The 15,000-nt window shown below is 50.3% G+C and overlaps 1 protein-coding gene across 1 annotated transcript in view; it reads left to right on the plus strand.

Annotated features, from left to right (window-relative positions):
- LOC121572631 (AT-hook DNA-binding motif-containing protein 1-like) overlaps positions 1 to 3,914 on the plus strand; it is a 4,468-nt gene extending 554 nt beyond the window's left edge. The window contains exons 1-4 of the mRNA XM_045222292.1: positions 1 to 656; positions 813 to 2,569; positions 2,805 to 3,715; positions 3,799 to 3,914. The exon at positions 1 to 656 is cut by the window's left edge and continues 554 nt beyond it. Coding sequence (XP_045078227.1) covers positions 1 to 656; positions 813 to 2,569; positions 2,805 to 3,715; positions 3,799 to 3,914 — 3,440 coding nt within the window. The remainder of the gene's footprint in view (positions 657 to 812; positions 2,570 to 2,804; positions 3,716 to 3,798) is intronic.
- Positions 3,915 to 15,000: the final 11,086 nt, after the last annotated feature.

Consider the following 15,000-nt stretch of genomic DNA (forward strand, 5'->3'; position numbering starts at 1 on the left):
CTATTGGCCCAAATCCTCCAGGCACTTCTTCTGTTGGTCCATTCTGTCCAGACCCTTCTACTATTGGCCCGGACCCTGTAGAACCCTCCCCTGTACCTGTTGAAGGTGAGAGGAAGTATGCGCTTCGTAGCTCCGGTCGACCTCGCTTCCCCTGCCAGCTACGCAAGTCCTCCCGCATCCGCCGATCCACCGAGGATGGAGAGAGGAGGGGAGGGAGGGAGAGCGAGAGGGAGGAGGAGGAGGAAGAGGAGGAGGAGAAAGAGAGGGTGAGTGTACATGTGAAGGTAGAGCGGCCCACCGTGGAGGAGTGTTTACCTGCAACCTACAAGCCTGTAGACTCAGCTTTACCTGTAGCACCACGCCCCTCACCACGCCCCTCACCACGCCCCTCACCACGCCCCACCTCTCACTCCGCCCCCCGGCCAGCGCCTAAACCCAGAACTTCAACCAGACCCCAACCCAGACCTTCAACCAACGACGCCAAACCTAAAGCCCAACCCAGACCATCGATGAAAGCCTCGCCGAAATCCTCGCCCAGACCAGCGAGCAATCCTTCGTCTCGTCCATCGACCAATACCGTGCCCCGGCCGGCAGTGAAGAAGGAGGTGCCTGATGATCTAGCTCCTCCCACTAAACAGAAACGGCGGTTCGTTGGTGTAAGTTCAAGTTCCAGTATATTATTATTCACAAAGCAGTCAAAACAAACCAGACGCCATGTCGTCATGTTATTTTGTTATCTGACCTCAACCAGATTTTATAAGGGTTATAAATAATGGTTTTATTGTGTTTGTTTGTTTGTGTCTGTTCCCCAGGTGAGGCGTATTGTGGTGAAGGTGGCTCGTATCCCGGTCAACCTCAGCAAACGTCAGAAGAGCTACAAGATTTCCTCCATGGAGACCGTTGTCGGGCCGGAGAGGGGCGGGGCCAGTGGCGAGGGGGGGTTGGAAGGAGCAGAGGGGGGGACAGCGGTGGTCCGAGAGCCGACTGCGCTCCTTCGCATGAAGAACAACGGGAAGAGTGTGATGGTCATGTTCCCGCCTGGAGAACTTCCGGTGATCCTGAAACGCCGACGAGGCCGACCTCCCAAACAGGTTGTACCGGGAATGCCAGATAAAACAGGTGGGAATTCCACCGCTGCCAGTGGGAACGGCGAGCCCAAGAAACCTCGTCGGCGCCGGCAGGCCAAGCTCCCATCTCCGCAACCGTCGTATGTGAATGACACCAATGACGTCAAGACAGAGTACGGAGACGTTCTGTCCAAACTGGCGTTCCTAAACCACCAACCGCCTGCCACCGGCCGCTGTTCCCCACCACGCTGCTGGACACCCAGCGAACCGGATAGCTTTCACACGCCGTCCGACAACCCTGGGATCTCAGCCCTGCTCCACCGACTCACAGGGTTCAGACGCAGGGGAGGCAGGGGGGGTGGCGTGGGGGGCAGAGGAGGAGGAGCAGGGGGAGGAGCAGGGGGGGCCGGGGGTGAGGGCTTCAAGAGCTCCTTCAGCGACTTTTTCGAGACGATCGGGAAGAAAAGGAAAGTGACCCCTGCTCTGTCGGAACCAGGGTTACCCAAGAAACGAGGGAAGGGTGGGGGAGGCAGGGGAGGAGGGGCTGCAGGGGGGGAGATGGGGGTTGGGGGTGAGGGGTGGATGCCGGTGAGAAAACGACGCTCGCGCAAGAATGGGGTTCTGAAGGGGGAGGCAGGGGGGCAGCTGGAGCAAGACTGGTCTAATGGGGGAGGTGTCTGGGGGGAGGAGGGGGGAGGGGAGAGGGAGAGAGGGCCGAGGGGGTACCAGGCCTGTGGCTCACTGAGGGGGGGCTTCCTGTCCTGTGAGGGGGGGGGAGGAGGTGCGTACAGCAGCCCTGGGGGCAGCAGAGGAGGTGGAGGTGGGGAGGAAGTGCAGGGTTTGTTTGCTGGATATTTCCGCTCCCTGCTCGACTCAGACGACTCCTCCGACCTCCTGGACATCTCCTCCTCTCGCCCTGACCCCAGGAAACCTCCTCCCACCCCGGGCTACGACTCCTCCAGCACTGCCCCCGGCCCAGGCTCTCGCTGGTCCCCACCCTTCCCCAAGCGCAGCCCCAAAGGAGAGCCAAGGGAGAACCAAACCCAGGCCTCTTCGTCCTCCTCTTCCAGACCTCCTTACAGCTACTACCTTTCCCAGAACTCCCCCACCACTTCCTCCTTCCCCAAGTCCACCCCTCCCTCCCGATCTCTGACCCACTCCCCCAGTTCCCCCCATCCCTCCTCCTACGGTCAGTACCCGTCCGGCTATTCCTCCTCCTCTCCTGCGGGGGGCAGCGCAGCACCACAGAGACCCACAGACTGCAGCTTTGCTTCCTATGGGGCAGCAGGGCTGGATAAGGCCTCCACAGCCCCCCCTGTGTGCCAGGGTCAGATGGGCTATTCCAACTTTTCCAAGCAGGGATATGGGGGCTACCCTGGGCAGGTTGGACCATCCTCTCCAGGTGGAGGGGGGTATATGGCCATGGCCAAGAATAGCCCCGTCCCCTCCTCATCTTCTCCAGAGGGATACAGACACTGCCCCTCCAACCAGTGGAACTACAGGTAAGCTTCAGGTCTAAATTGTCTGGATCCACAGAGTTTGGATTAAATTACAATCCTACCCTAACTTCTACTATGTATGTATGAGTTTGAGATACATAACACCATAACACTAAATCCCTGATCTACAAATCACTTTGGGTCCCAAATAAGTACTTCTTAAATGTGATCAAGGTTAGCTTTTCTGTGGCTCGCCTTGCTGAAACTGATCCTCTCAAATGTTCTGTGTGTGTTGCAGGCAGGGCTACAGTGGCTGGGCGTGGGACAGTCTGGGTCATCATTACCCAGGAGGCTACAGTGACTACGTCACCCCAGGCCCCAGCGAGCCCAAAGACATCCTAGACATCTCCAACTACACCCCCCAAAAGGCCAAGCGACAACACTTCCTCGAGAGCCTATCAGAGTCCTCCTCTGACTCATCCCACCTAGGGATCACCGGGTCAGGAGGCGGGGTCAGTACCGGAGGTGGGGGCGGAGGCTCGGGTTCAGGTTCCGGAGGTGGGGCTTACAGGCAGGGTGGAGGCAGGGAGTCTCTTCCTATTGGTGGAGAGGGAGGTCAAGGCCAGTCCAGCCTATCAAGTCTGGAGAAGCTGATGATGGACTGGCATGAGAGCGCCTCAGGCCCCTCCTACAACTGGAGCCAGAACGTTCTCTTCCAGGGGCAGGGGAAGCCCGGCCGGGGACGCAGGAAACGTAATGCTGCTGAACCCCAAATGGAAAAGGAGGGGGGTGGCGGACCAGGAACCACCCCAGACTCTCCCACCAGCCCCCCAGCCCAGACCCAGTCCCACACCCCAACCCAGGGCTCTGTTGCCAAACGCAGTGGGATAGGGGGGCGGCAGGCCAGGGGGGCGAGGGGAGGCAGGGGAAGGCTGTCCCCGTCCCCTAGAGAATGCCCCCCATGGGGGAAGAAGGGTAAGGCTGCTGGGGGTGGGGATGGAGGTGGAGGTGGAGGGGGTGCAGGAGGAGGAGGGTTCCAGGAAGGCCTTGACTACTACAGTGGAGACAGCAGCAGCCTCTCCCCCCTCCCTACCCCCGCTCTACACCTTGGCTACCCCCCCGAGCCCTGTGAGTACCCCTCCCCATCTCCTTACTCCGCCCACCCCTCCACCCCGTCCTCAGAGGAGCGTTACCCAGCCCTCGTCCCAGGCGAGGCCTCATCCACCTCTCTCTCCCCTGGAATGACCTCCACATCCTCCTCCTATCCTCCTAAACCATCCCCCGCTCCCCAGCCCTACCACCCCCCTCTCACCCCTGCTCTTCCCCCCTCCTCCTTCTCCCCGTCCTGCTCCCAATCGCCACGGTTACCGCCCCACTGTGGAACAGCGCTGAGCCCGCCCTATCGTAACCCGGCAACCATCTCCAAGGACCATTTCCCCTCCCAGTATGATTCCCCCAGCTACTGTAGCTCCCCTTGTTGGTACGGAGGGGCATCGCTCAGCGGCAGCCCCAGCCCCCACGCCAACACACACACCGCTACACACACACACGTTAACACACACGACAACACACACGTACGCGCTAATGTGAACCCTCACGCTAGCCCTAACAATCATCCTAATCCTCACGCTACTGCACACCCACACACCAACACACACCCGAACCCCAACCCTCACGCAAACATGAGCCCACACACACACGCCAACCCCAACACCAACCCTCACACACACGCCAACCCCCATATCAACACACACCCGCACACCAACACACATCTCCATTCAAACCACATCCAACATCCTCACCCCCACCCCCACACTAACACTCACCCCCACCCTAACATGCACACAAAGCCCACCCTACACACTAGCCCCCACACCCATCCCAACCCCACCCAACATTCCCACCCTAACCTCTCCACAAACACTCACCCCCACCCCAACCCTAACCTCTCCCCACATACTCACCCCAACCCTCACCCCAACCCTAACCTCTCCCCACGTACTCACCCCAACCCTAACCTCTCCCCACACCCTCACCCCAACCCTAACCTCTCCCCACACCCTCACCCTCACCCCCACCCCAACCCTAACCTCTCCCCACACCCTCACCCCCACGCTAACCTCTCCCCACACCCTCACCCTCACCCCCAACCCAACCCTAACCTCTCCCCCCACTCCCACTCCCACCCCAACCCTAACCTCTCTCCACACACTCACCCCCACCCTCACCCTCACCCTCACCCCAACCATAACCTCTCCCCACACACTCATCCCCAACCCAACCCTAACCTCTCCCCCCATACTCACTCTCACCCCAACCTCTCCCCTCACTCCCACCCCAACCCCCTGCTTTACGAGGAGCGCCCCCTCACAGCGCCATGCCCCCCATGGACCCCCTCACCCCCACAAACGGGACCTGCCACCACACCTCACCTCGGGGCTAAGGCCAGCCCCCCTGCAGCTCTCCCCGTACCCCTCCCCCCACCACAAGCCCACCCAGGCCTCCTTGCCCCATTCTGAGGACATGGGCTACCCCTCGTACCCCGGGATGCACCCCCGCTACCCCCCACAGCCCCCACCCCGAGGAGGAGGAGAGAGAGGAGGAGAAGGAGGAGGAGGAGAAGGAGGAGGAGGAGGATTGTTCTGTCAGCGTCTAGACCCCCCCAGCGATGACAGCTTCAGTGTCACCAGCCTGTAGACACAGGTAAGACCCAAGATGATCTACTCTCTCTACTAGGGTAAGACACAAGACGATCTACTCCCTACTAAAGGGTAAGACACAAGATGATCTACTCTCTCTACTAAAGGGTTAGACCCAAGATGATCTACTCTCTCTACTAAAGGGTTAGACACAAGATGATCTACTCTCTCTACTAGGGTAAGACACAAGATGATCTACTCTCTACTAAAGGATAAGACACAAGATGATCTACTCTCTCTACTAAAGGGTTAGACACAAGATGATCTACTCTCTCTACTAAAGGGTTAGACACAAGATGATCTACTCTCTCTACTAAAGGGTTAGACACAAGATGATCTACTCTCTCTACTAGGGTTAGACACAAGATGATCTACTCTCTCTACTAAAGGGTAAGACACAAGATGATCTACTCTCTACTAAAGGGTTAGACACAAGATGATCTACTCTCTCTACTAGGGTTAGACACAAGATGATCTACTCTCTCTACTAGGGTTAGACACAATATGATCTACTCTCTCTACTAGGGTTAGACACGCCTATAGACATTTATAAACATCTGTTTAATTCATAGAATAATCCCTTTTAGCTCTGTGAAGGTTGTCTAACAATCACATCATCTTTCCGGTTTCTCTCTCTCTCTCTCTCTTACAGGTGCTTTAAATCTCAACCCTTTTCAGATTTGTAAACTTTTTTTAAGGAGAGACTTTCAGAACAAGATATAGGACGATAATTTATCTGCCAACTCTGGACAGTAGAGCTTTAGTTCTCCAGCTATGACAATCAAGAGCCAACTGCAACACACACACACACAAACAAAGTGCACATGCATGCAACATACCACAGGAGGCTGGTGACACCTTAATTGGGGAGGACAGGCTCGTGGTAATGGCTGGAGCGGAATAAATGGAATGGTATCAAATACACCAAACACATGGTGTCCATTTGCTCTATTCCAGTCATTATTATGAGCCGTCCTCCCGTCAGCAGCCTCCACTGATGCACACTCACATGAACACACACACACACGCACGCACGCACACACACACACACACACACAGCTGGAAAGAGGGAGTGGACCGGAGGAGCTGTTGGAGGAGTGACAGAGGCTGATGAACAGTGAGGCGGAGCCTGATGGACAAGTCCTGCCCCTTTCCCTAACACTAAACCCTACACCCTCCGCTCTGTGTGTGCTATAGGAGAGAAGTGAACTACGGCATCAGCTCTTGAATTACCAGCATCTGTACAAAGACTCCAACTCACAGACCCATAATCTCACCACAACATTTAAACAATGCTAGGACAACGTTAATAACATTCCATCAGCGTTTTCTGACGTTCAGGCTTCTAGCCAGGACCACAGACCCACAACCACACCACACCACAATGCTACAACAGCGCTACGACAACGTTCCATCAGCTTTCTCTGACGTTCTGCCATGGTTTCTGCTCCGATGGAAGCAATGCAGTATGGAGACTACATCCTGTGTTCTGATGGAAGGACTGCAGTATGGAGACTACATCCTGTGTTCTGATGGAAGGACTGCAGTATGGAGACTATATCCTGTGTTCTGATGGAAGGACTGCAGTATGGAGACTACATCCTGTGTTCTGATGGAAGGACTGCAGTATGGAGACTACATCCTGTGTTCTGATGGAAGGACTGCAGTATGTAGACTATATCCTGTATTCTGATAGAAGGACTGCAGTATGTAGACTACATCCTGTGTTCTGATGGAAGGACTGCAGTATGGACACTACATCCTGTGTTCTGAATGAAGGACTGCAGTATGGAGACTACATCCTGTGTTCTAAGGAAGGACTGCAGTATGGAGACTACATCCTGTGTTCTGATGGAAGGACTGCAGTATGGAGACTACATCCTGTGTTCTGATGGAAGGACTGCAGTATGGAGACTACATCCTGTGTTCTAAGGAAGGACTGCAGTATGGAGACTACATCCTGTGTTCTGATGGAAGGACTGCAGTATGGAGACTACATCCTGTGTTCTGATGGAAGGACTGCAGTATGGAGACTACATCCTGTGTTCTGATGGAAGGACTGCAGTATGTAGACTACATCCTGTGTTCTGATGGAAGGACTGCAGTATGGACACTACATCCTGTGTTCTGAATGAAGGACTGCAGTATGGAGACTACATCCTGTGTTCTAAGGAAGGACTGCAGTATGGAGACTACATCCTGTGTTCTAAGGAAGGACTGCAGTATGGAGACTACATCCTGTGTTCTGATGGAAGGACTGCAGTATGGAGACTACATCCTGTGTTCTGATGGAAGGACTGCAGTATGGAGACTACATCCTGTGTTCTAAGGAAGGACTGCAGTATGGAGACTACATCCTGTGTTCTGATGGAAGGACTGCAGTATGGAGACTACATCCTGTGTTCTGATGGAAGGACTGCAGTATGGAGACTACATCCTGTGTTCTGATGGAAGGACTGCAGTATGGAGACTACATCCTGTGTTCTGATGGAAGGACTGCAGTATGGAGACTACATCCTGTGTTCTAAGGAAGGACTGCAGTATGGGGACTACATCCTGTGTTCTGATGGAAGGACTGCAGTATGGAGACTACATCCTGTGTTCTGATGGAAGGACTGCAGTATGGAGACTACATCCTGTGTTCTGATGGAAGGACTGCAGTATGGAGACTACATCCTGTGTTCTGTTGGAAGGACTGCAGTATGGAGACTACATCCTGTGTTCTGATGGAAGGACTGCAGTATGGAGACTACATCCTGTGTTCTGATGGAAGGACTGCAGTATGGAGACTACATCCTGTGTTCTGATGGAAGGACTGCAGTATGGAGACTACATCCTGTGTTCTGATGGAAGGACTGCAGTATGGAGACTACATCCTGTGTTCTGATGGAAGGACTGCAGTATGGAGACTACATCCTGTGTTCTAAGGAAGGACTGCAGTATGGAGACTACATCCTGTGTTCTAAGGAAGGACTGCAGTATGGAGACTACATCCTGTGTTCTGATGGAAGGACTGCAGTATGGAGACTACATCCTGTGTTCTAAGGAAGGACTGCAGTATGGAGACTACATCCTATGTTCTGTTGGAAGGACTGCAGTATGGAGACTACATCCTGTGTTCTGATGGAAGGACTGCAGTATGGAGACTACATCCTGTGTTCTAAGGAAGGACTGCAGTATGGAGACTCTACATCTATGTTTCACTGTTTTTACTACAAGGGAAAGAGACCTGACACACTCTGACCCCAAAGAGACTGCCACGTGTGTGTGTATATTTGTGTGTGTGTGTGTGTGTGTATGTAACCACGCGGATGGACTTCTGTATGTGTGTGTGTGTGTGTTTGGGGTCTAAAGGAGTGGAGCTCTGAATCTGAAATGGTGGATGATGATGATGATGATGATGATGGTGGACAGAGCTTCTCTCCTTTCTTTCACTCTCTCCCTTCTTTTTTCTGTGGTCTTGTGTTGTTTGGTGATTTTTGTGATGAACAGTTGTATATCTGTCTGTTAAAATCATGATGTATCTATGGTGCCAATATTGAAATACACTCTGATCTGGCCATTGGTAAACCTGCCTGGACTCCTAATGCTTTATAGGGCGGGGGGAGGGGTGTGTGTGTGTGTGTGTGTGTGTGTGTGTGTGTGTGTGTGTGTGTGTTTGTGTGTGTGAGCTCCTCGGTATTCAGCGCTGTAGCAGAAAGAGAGTTCAGATAGGGACACAGCTTGGGGGAAAGATGGGGTGAGAGAGGGAGGGAATGAGAGAAGGAGGGAGGGAGAGAAGAGTAGAGGGAGAGAGAGGAGTAGAGGGAGAGAGAGGAGTAGAGGAAAAGAGAGGGGGGTGAGGGAGAGGAGTAGAGGGAGAGAGAGGAGTAGAGGGAGAGAGAGGAGTAGAGGAAGAGAGAGGAGTAGAGGGAGAGGGGGGTGAGAGAGAGGAGTAGAGGAAGAGAGAGGAGTAGAGGGAGAGAGGAGTAGAGGGAGAGGGGGGAGTAGAGGGAGAGAGAGGAGTAGAGGAAGAGAGAGGAGTAGAGGGAGAGAGGAGTAGAGGGAGAGGGGGGAGTAGAGGGAGAGAGGGGGGTGAGGGAGAGATAGGAGTAGAGGGAGAGAGAGGAGTAGAGGAAAAGAGAGGGGGGTGAGGGAGAGGAGTAGAGGGAGAGGAGTAGAGGGAGAGAGAGGAGTAGAGGAAGAGAGAGGGGGGTGAGGGAGAGGAGTAGAGGGAGAGAGAGGAGTAGAGGAAGAGAGAGGAGTAGAGGGAGAGAGGAGTAGGGGGAGAGGGGGGAGTAGAGGGAGAGGGGGGAGTAGAGGGAGAGAGGGGAGTAGAGGGAGAGAGAGGAGTAGAGGAAGAGAGAGGGGGGTGAGGAAGAGATGTAGAGGGAGAGGGAGGGGGTGAGGAGTAGAGGGAGAGAGAGGAGTAGAGGGAGAGAGAGGGGGTGAGGGAGAGATAGGAGTAGAGGGAGAGGGAGGAGTAGAGGAAGAGAGAGGGGGTGGAGGAGAAGAGTAGAGGGAGAGGGAGGGGGGTGAGAGAGGAGTAGAGGGAGAGAGGAGTAGAGGGAGAGAGAGGGGGGTGAGGGAGAGATAGGAGTAGAGGGAGAGGGAGGAGTAGAGGAAGAGAGAGGGGGGGTGAGGGAGAGGAGTAGAGGGAGAGAGGAGTAGAGGGAGAGAGGGGGGTGAGAGATAGGAGTAGAGGGAGAGAGGAGTAGAGGGAGAGAGGGGGGGTGAGGGAGAGGGAGAAAGAGAGAGAGAGAGAGAGAGAGTGAGGGGGTGGGGGGGCAACTGTTCAGTGAGGGGAAAGCGTCTGTGGTTTGTCAATGTTAACTAGCGTAGGCAATATCTCAGTGTGTCTTAACCCTTGAACTCGTTAATTTACTAGAGAGTCTTATCTTCCTCTGTCACAGTAAATCAAGAATAGTTGAAATCACAGGGTTAAAATGTTTAGGGTTAAATTGAATTTACTGGAGTTATAGTGTCTTAACCCTCAACAGAGTGACACTCCCTTGAGTTAGTGTTGATAACTGGAGTTCATTGGGACGGAAGCACTTTTAACTCCATTAAGAGTAAGACAGGAGCTGTGTTCGAATATTCATACTAACCACACTAACCGTACTGTTTGTGATGCGTATTGAGTATGCAGTATGCTTATTGGTCATAGTATAGATATAGTTAGTATGCCAAAGGTTCCCGGATGTCGTACTACTACATTCGCCAAAATACGAAGTATACAAGCACGTTTTCAGATTTGAAGAGAATGGCGGAAAATATGCTGCCGAAGTCCAACGAGAGCGGATGCTAATTAATTGCTTTAACTAATTATGACAAATGTTAAGAAAATGTTGAGCAATGTAATGAAGTAATGACTTTTCAAATAAGTTACGTTACACGTTATGTTGGCCGACAATTTGTTAGCTACGCTATCAAATGTTTAATCAATCAATCACATTTTATTTATAAAGCCCTTTTTACATCAGCAGATGTCACAAAGTGCAAAACAGAAACCCAGCCTAAAACCCCAAACCGCAAGCAATGCAGATATAGAAGCACGGTGGCTAGAAAAAACTCCCTAGAAAGGCAGGAACCTAGGAAGAAACCTAGAGAGGAACCAGGCTCTGAGGGGTGGCCAGTTTCCTTCTGGCTGTGCCGGGTGGAGATTATAACAGATTTTTCTGCAAGATGTTCAAATGTTCATAGATGACCAGCAGGGTCAAATAATAATCACAGTGGTTGTAGAGGTTGCAACAGGTCAGTACATCAGGAGTAAATGTCACTTGGCTTTTCATAGCAGGGCATTTAGAGGTTGAAATAGCAGGTGTGGTAGAGAGAGAGAGTTGAAAACAGCAGGTCTGGGACAAGGTAGCACGTCCGGTGAACAGGTCAGGGTTCCATAGCCGCAGGCAGAAGAGTGGAAACTGGAGCAGCAGCACGACAAGGTGGACTGGGGACAGCCAGGAGTCATCAGGCCAGGTAGTCCTGAGGCATGGTCCTAGGGCTCAGGTCCTCCGGGATGGGAGGGAGAGAGGGAGAGAGAGAGAATTAGAGGGAGCATACTTAAATTCACACAGGACACCGGATAATCCTTACGAACTGCATAGCATATCATTACAGCTGTATGCTCCCTAACGTTAGTTGGCTACTAATACATCGAACTTGCCAGTATGTTAACTACAGTTGAAGTCGGAAGTTTACATACACTTAGGTTGGAGTCATTAAAACTCGTTTTTCAACCACTCCACAAATTTATTGTTAACAAACTAGAGTTTTGGCAAGTCGGTTAGGCCATCTACTTTGTGCATGACACAATTCATTTTTCCAACAATTGTTTACAGACAGATTATTTCACTTATAATTCACTGTATCACAATTCCAGTGGGTCAGAAGTTTACATACACTAAATTGACTGTGCCTTTAAACAGCTTGGAAAATTCCGGGAAATGATGTCATGGCTTTAGAAGCTTCTGATAGGTAATTGACATCATTTGAGTCAATTGGAGGTGTACCTGTGGATGTATTTCAAGGCCTACCTTCAAACTCAGTGCCTCTTTGCTTGACATCATGGGAAAATGAAAAGAAATCAGCCAAGACCTCAGAAAAAAATGGTAGACCTCCACAAGTCTTGTTCATCCTTGGGAGCAATTCCCAAACGCCTGAAGGTACCACGTTCATCTGTACAAACAATAGTACGCAAGTATAAACACCATGGGACCACGCAGCCGTCATACCGCTCAGGAAGGAGACGCGTTCTGTCTCCTAGAGATGAACGTACTTTGGTGCGAAAAGTAAAAAATCAATCCCAGAACAACAGCAAAGGACATTGTGAAGATGCTGGAGGAAACAGGTACAAAAGTATCTATATCCACAGTAAAACGAGTCCTATATCGACATAACCTGAAAGGCTGCTCAGCAAGGAAGAAGCCACTGCTCCAAAACCGCCATAAAAAAGCCAGACTACGGTTTGCAACTGCACATGGGGACAAAGATCATACTTTTTGGAGAAATGTAGTCTGGTCTGATGAAACAAAAATAGAACTGTTAGGCCATAATGACCATCGTTATGTATGGAGGAAAAAGGGGGTGCTTACAAGCCGAAGAACACCATCCCAACCGTGAAGCACGGGGTGGCAGCATCATGCTGTGGGGGTGCTTTGCTGCAGGAGGGACTGGTGCACTTCACAAAATAGATGGCATCATGAGGAAGGAAAATTATGTGGATATATTGAAGCAACATCTCAAGACATCAGTCAGGAAGTTAAAGCTTGGTCGCAAATGGGTCTTCCAAATGGACAATGACCCCAAGCATACTTCCAAAGTTGTGGCAAAATGGCTTAAGGACAACAAAGTCAAGGTATTGGAGTGGCCATCAAAAGCCCTGACCTCAATCCTATAGAAAATGTGTGGGCAGAACTGAAAAAGCGTGTGCGAGCAAGGAGGCCTACAAACCTGACTCAGTTACACCAGCTCTGTCAGGAGGAATGGGCCAAAATTCACCCAACTTAATGTGGGAAGCTTGTGGAATGCTACCCAAAACGTTTGACCCAAGTTAAACAATTTAAAGGCAATGCTACCAAATACTAATTGAGTGTATGTAAACTTCTGACCCACTGGGAATGTGATGAAAGAAATAAAAGCTGAAATAAATAATTATCTCTACTATTATTCTGACATTTCACATTCTTAAAATAAAGTGGTGATCCTAACTGACCTAAGACAGGGAATTTTTACTAGGATTAAATGTCAGGAATTGTGAAAAACTGAGTTTAAATGTATTTGGCTAAGGTGTATGTAAACTTCCGACTTCAACTGTATATGCTATCTAACTAACTACCCAACGTTTATTGACTTGATTATTCACGTCATTCTTAGCTAAGTGGTATAGTCGTTGTACGTTCTCAATGGACATTCGGGTGCATTCGTAAATTCGCTCTGTACTCCGATTTCAGAGCTCAACACCAGGTGAATATGGCAGGTGTCAGTAAACGTCGGCAAAAAAGCATAATTAAATTGTTGCCAGCAGCACAGTTACAGGCACCAACGCTCTGGATAACATGAAAACAGCCTAACCAGCTCTGCTAGGGCGAGTAAAATGGACAGAGTGAGGTGTTCTCTCATTTGTGTCTGGAAGTAGCTAGCAAGTTAGCCAGTTAGCTTGGGTGCTTGACTGCCGTTGTGAGGTCAGAACGCTCGGATCAACCCTACTCCTCAGCCAGAGCGTCCAATGTACGCTCTGAATTTACAAACTGACAATCTGACAATGCTCTGAATTTACGAAGCCCAGAGCAGACACTGGCACTCCAGATTTAATTTAGTTACACACCCGAAGTCATAAAATGTATAGCTAGTAATTTGTTACGCTAACAAGCTAGCAAGAGGTTGCATAGCAACAGCATCAACTTCCGGTAGACAGGCGAAGCGCTAGTAACTCAACTGAAAGGATACCGTTCGTTAAGTAATAGTATATAGTACAGTATGTTAGTATGGGTATTCAAACACAGCTAGGGAGTTAAATCTCCACAGATGTGGGAGGGGCCTCATTGTCATATTTCCCAGCATGCTCTGTTGCAGGTAGGTAAAAAAAAAAAAGTGAATATCTGTGTTTTTGCATGTACATTGCTTGTTTTTGATCTTATCTTTTGATATTTTAATGGTGGACTGCCATGGGAAGAAATCCAATGAAATCGCAGTTTCTGACAACATACGTAATATAATATTATTATAATATTATTTCAGTGGCATACAGAACCATACAGTTGTCTGCTACGGTCTTCTTGCCCCTGGTTGTGAATGTGGTGACAATGTGTAAATTCATTGAACACAGGAAGGACCTTTGATTTGTCTGGACCCAGGGCCTTCATGGGCACTTACATATATGTATGTCGAGTGCTTTGTCAGTCCCAAATGCCACCCACCACTCCTCAAATTATCTTTCAGAAGAGAACATTCCCATTTTGGAGCACTTCACAATTCTCCTTCATGATTTGATTGCACTAGCAGTCAAAATAACATCAATCAAGGTCATTTTTATATGTTCATGAAGAAAGGAACAGAAAAGGAGCCAATCCCACAAATTATGCTTTGGAGCAGCACATCAAAATCAATGAATACAAATGTTATTTATATAGCACTTTTCACAATGATTGTCATGGAGTGTTTTACAACAACCCGGCCTAGACCCCGAAAGAGCAAAGCAGTAGCAATGTGGCAAGGACAAATAAAAAAAAAGGAAGGAACCTCCTTTAGCTGTACTGGGTTGAAGGTTAGAGTGCATATGACCATCTAGGCCAGACAAGTTGTCAATTTAGGTAGGAAAGTATGGTAGAGAATGTGACCATTAGACAGTTGTTCATTCAGGCAAGATGAACCATAGTAAGTTCATGGGATGGATGACCAACAGGGTCCTAGATCAGAGTGTATTTGTTGTAGAGCTGGTCTGCTTAGACCTCCAAACGGAGTAGCAGATTCTCCTGAGACATCCACTGCTGAAAGACCATCCTTCTCATGTCGTTCTTGACAACACAGAAACACTCCACACCATACAACAGAACAGATTTGACGTTGTTCTTGTATTATAGATGGATATTTGTTGTAGAGCTTGTCTGCTTTAGACCTCCAAATGGAATGAGTTGGGCAAATGAACAATGAGAGGTTGTTGTCTAGAGCTCTTCAAGCTGGGAGAACAGGGTCCCCTGAATACCTCTGGGTTTGTATGGTGTGGTTGTGGTCATGATCCAGTCAATGGTAATAAGGAAGTGTATAGGAGAGTTGACTGACTCTTGTCTCACTACAGACTGCACGGGGGACCACTTAAAG

The sequence above is a fragment of the Coregonus clupeaformis genome, chromosome 8 (assembly GCF_020615455.1).
Source record: "Coregonus clupeaformis isolate EN_2021a chromosome 8, ASM2061545v1, whole genome shotgun sequence".
Lineage (NCBI taxonomy): Eukaryota > Metazoa > Chordata > Actinopteri > Salmoniformes > Salmonidae > Coregonus > Coregonus clupeaformis.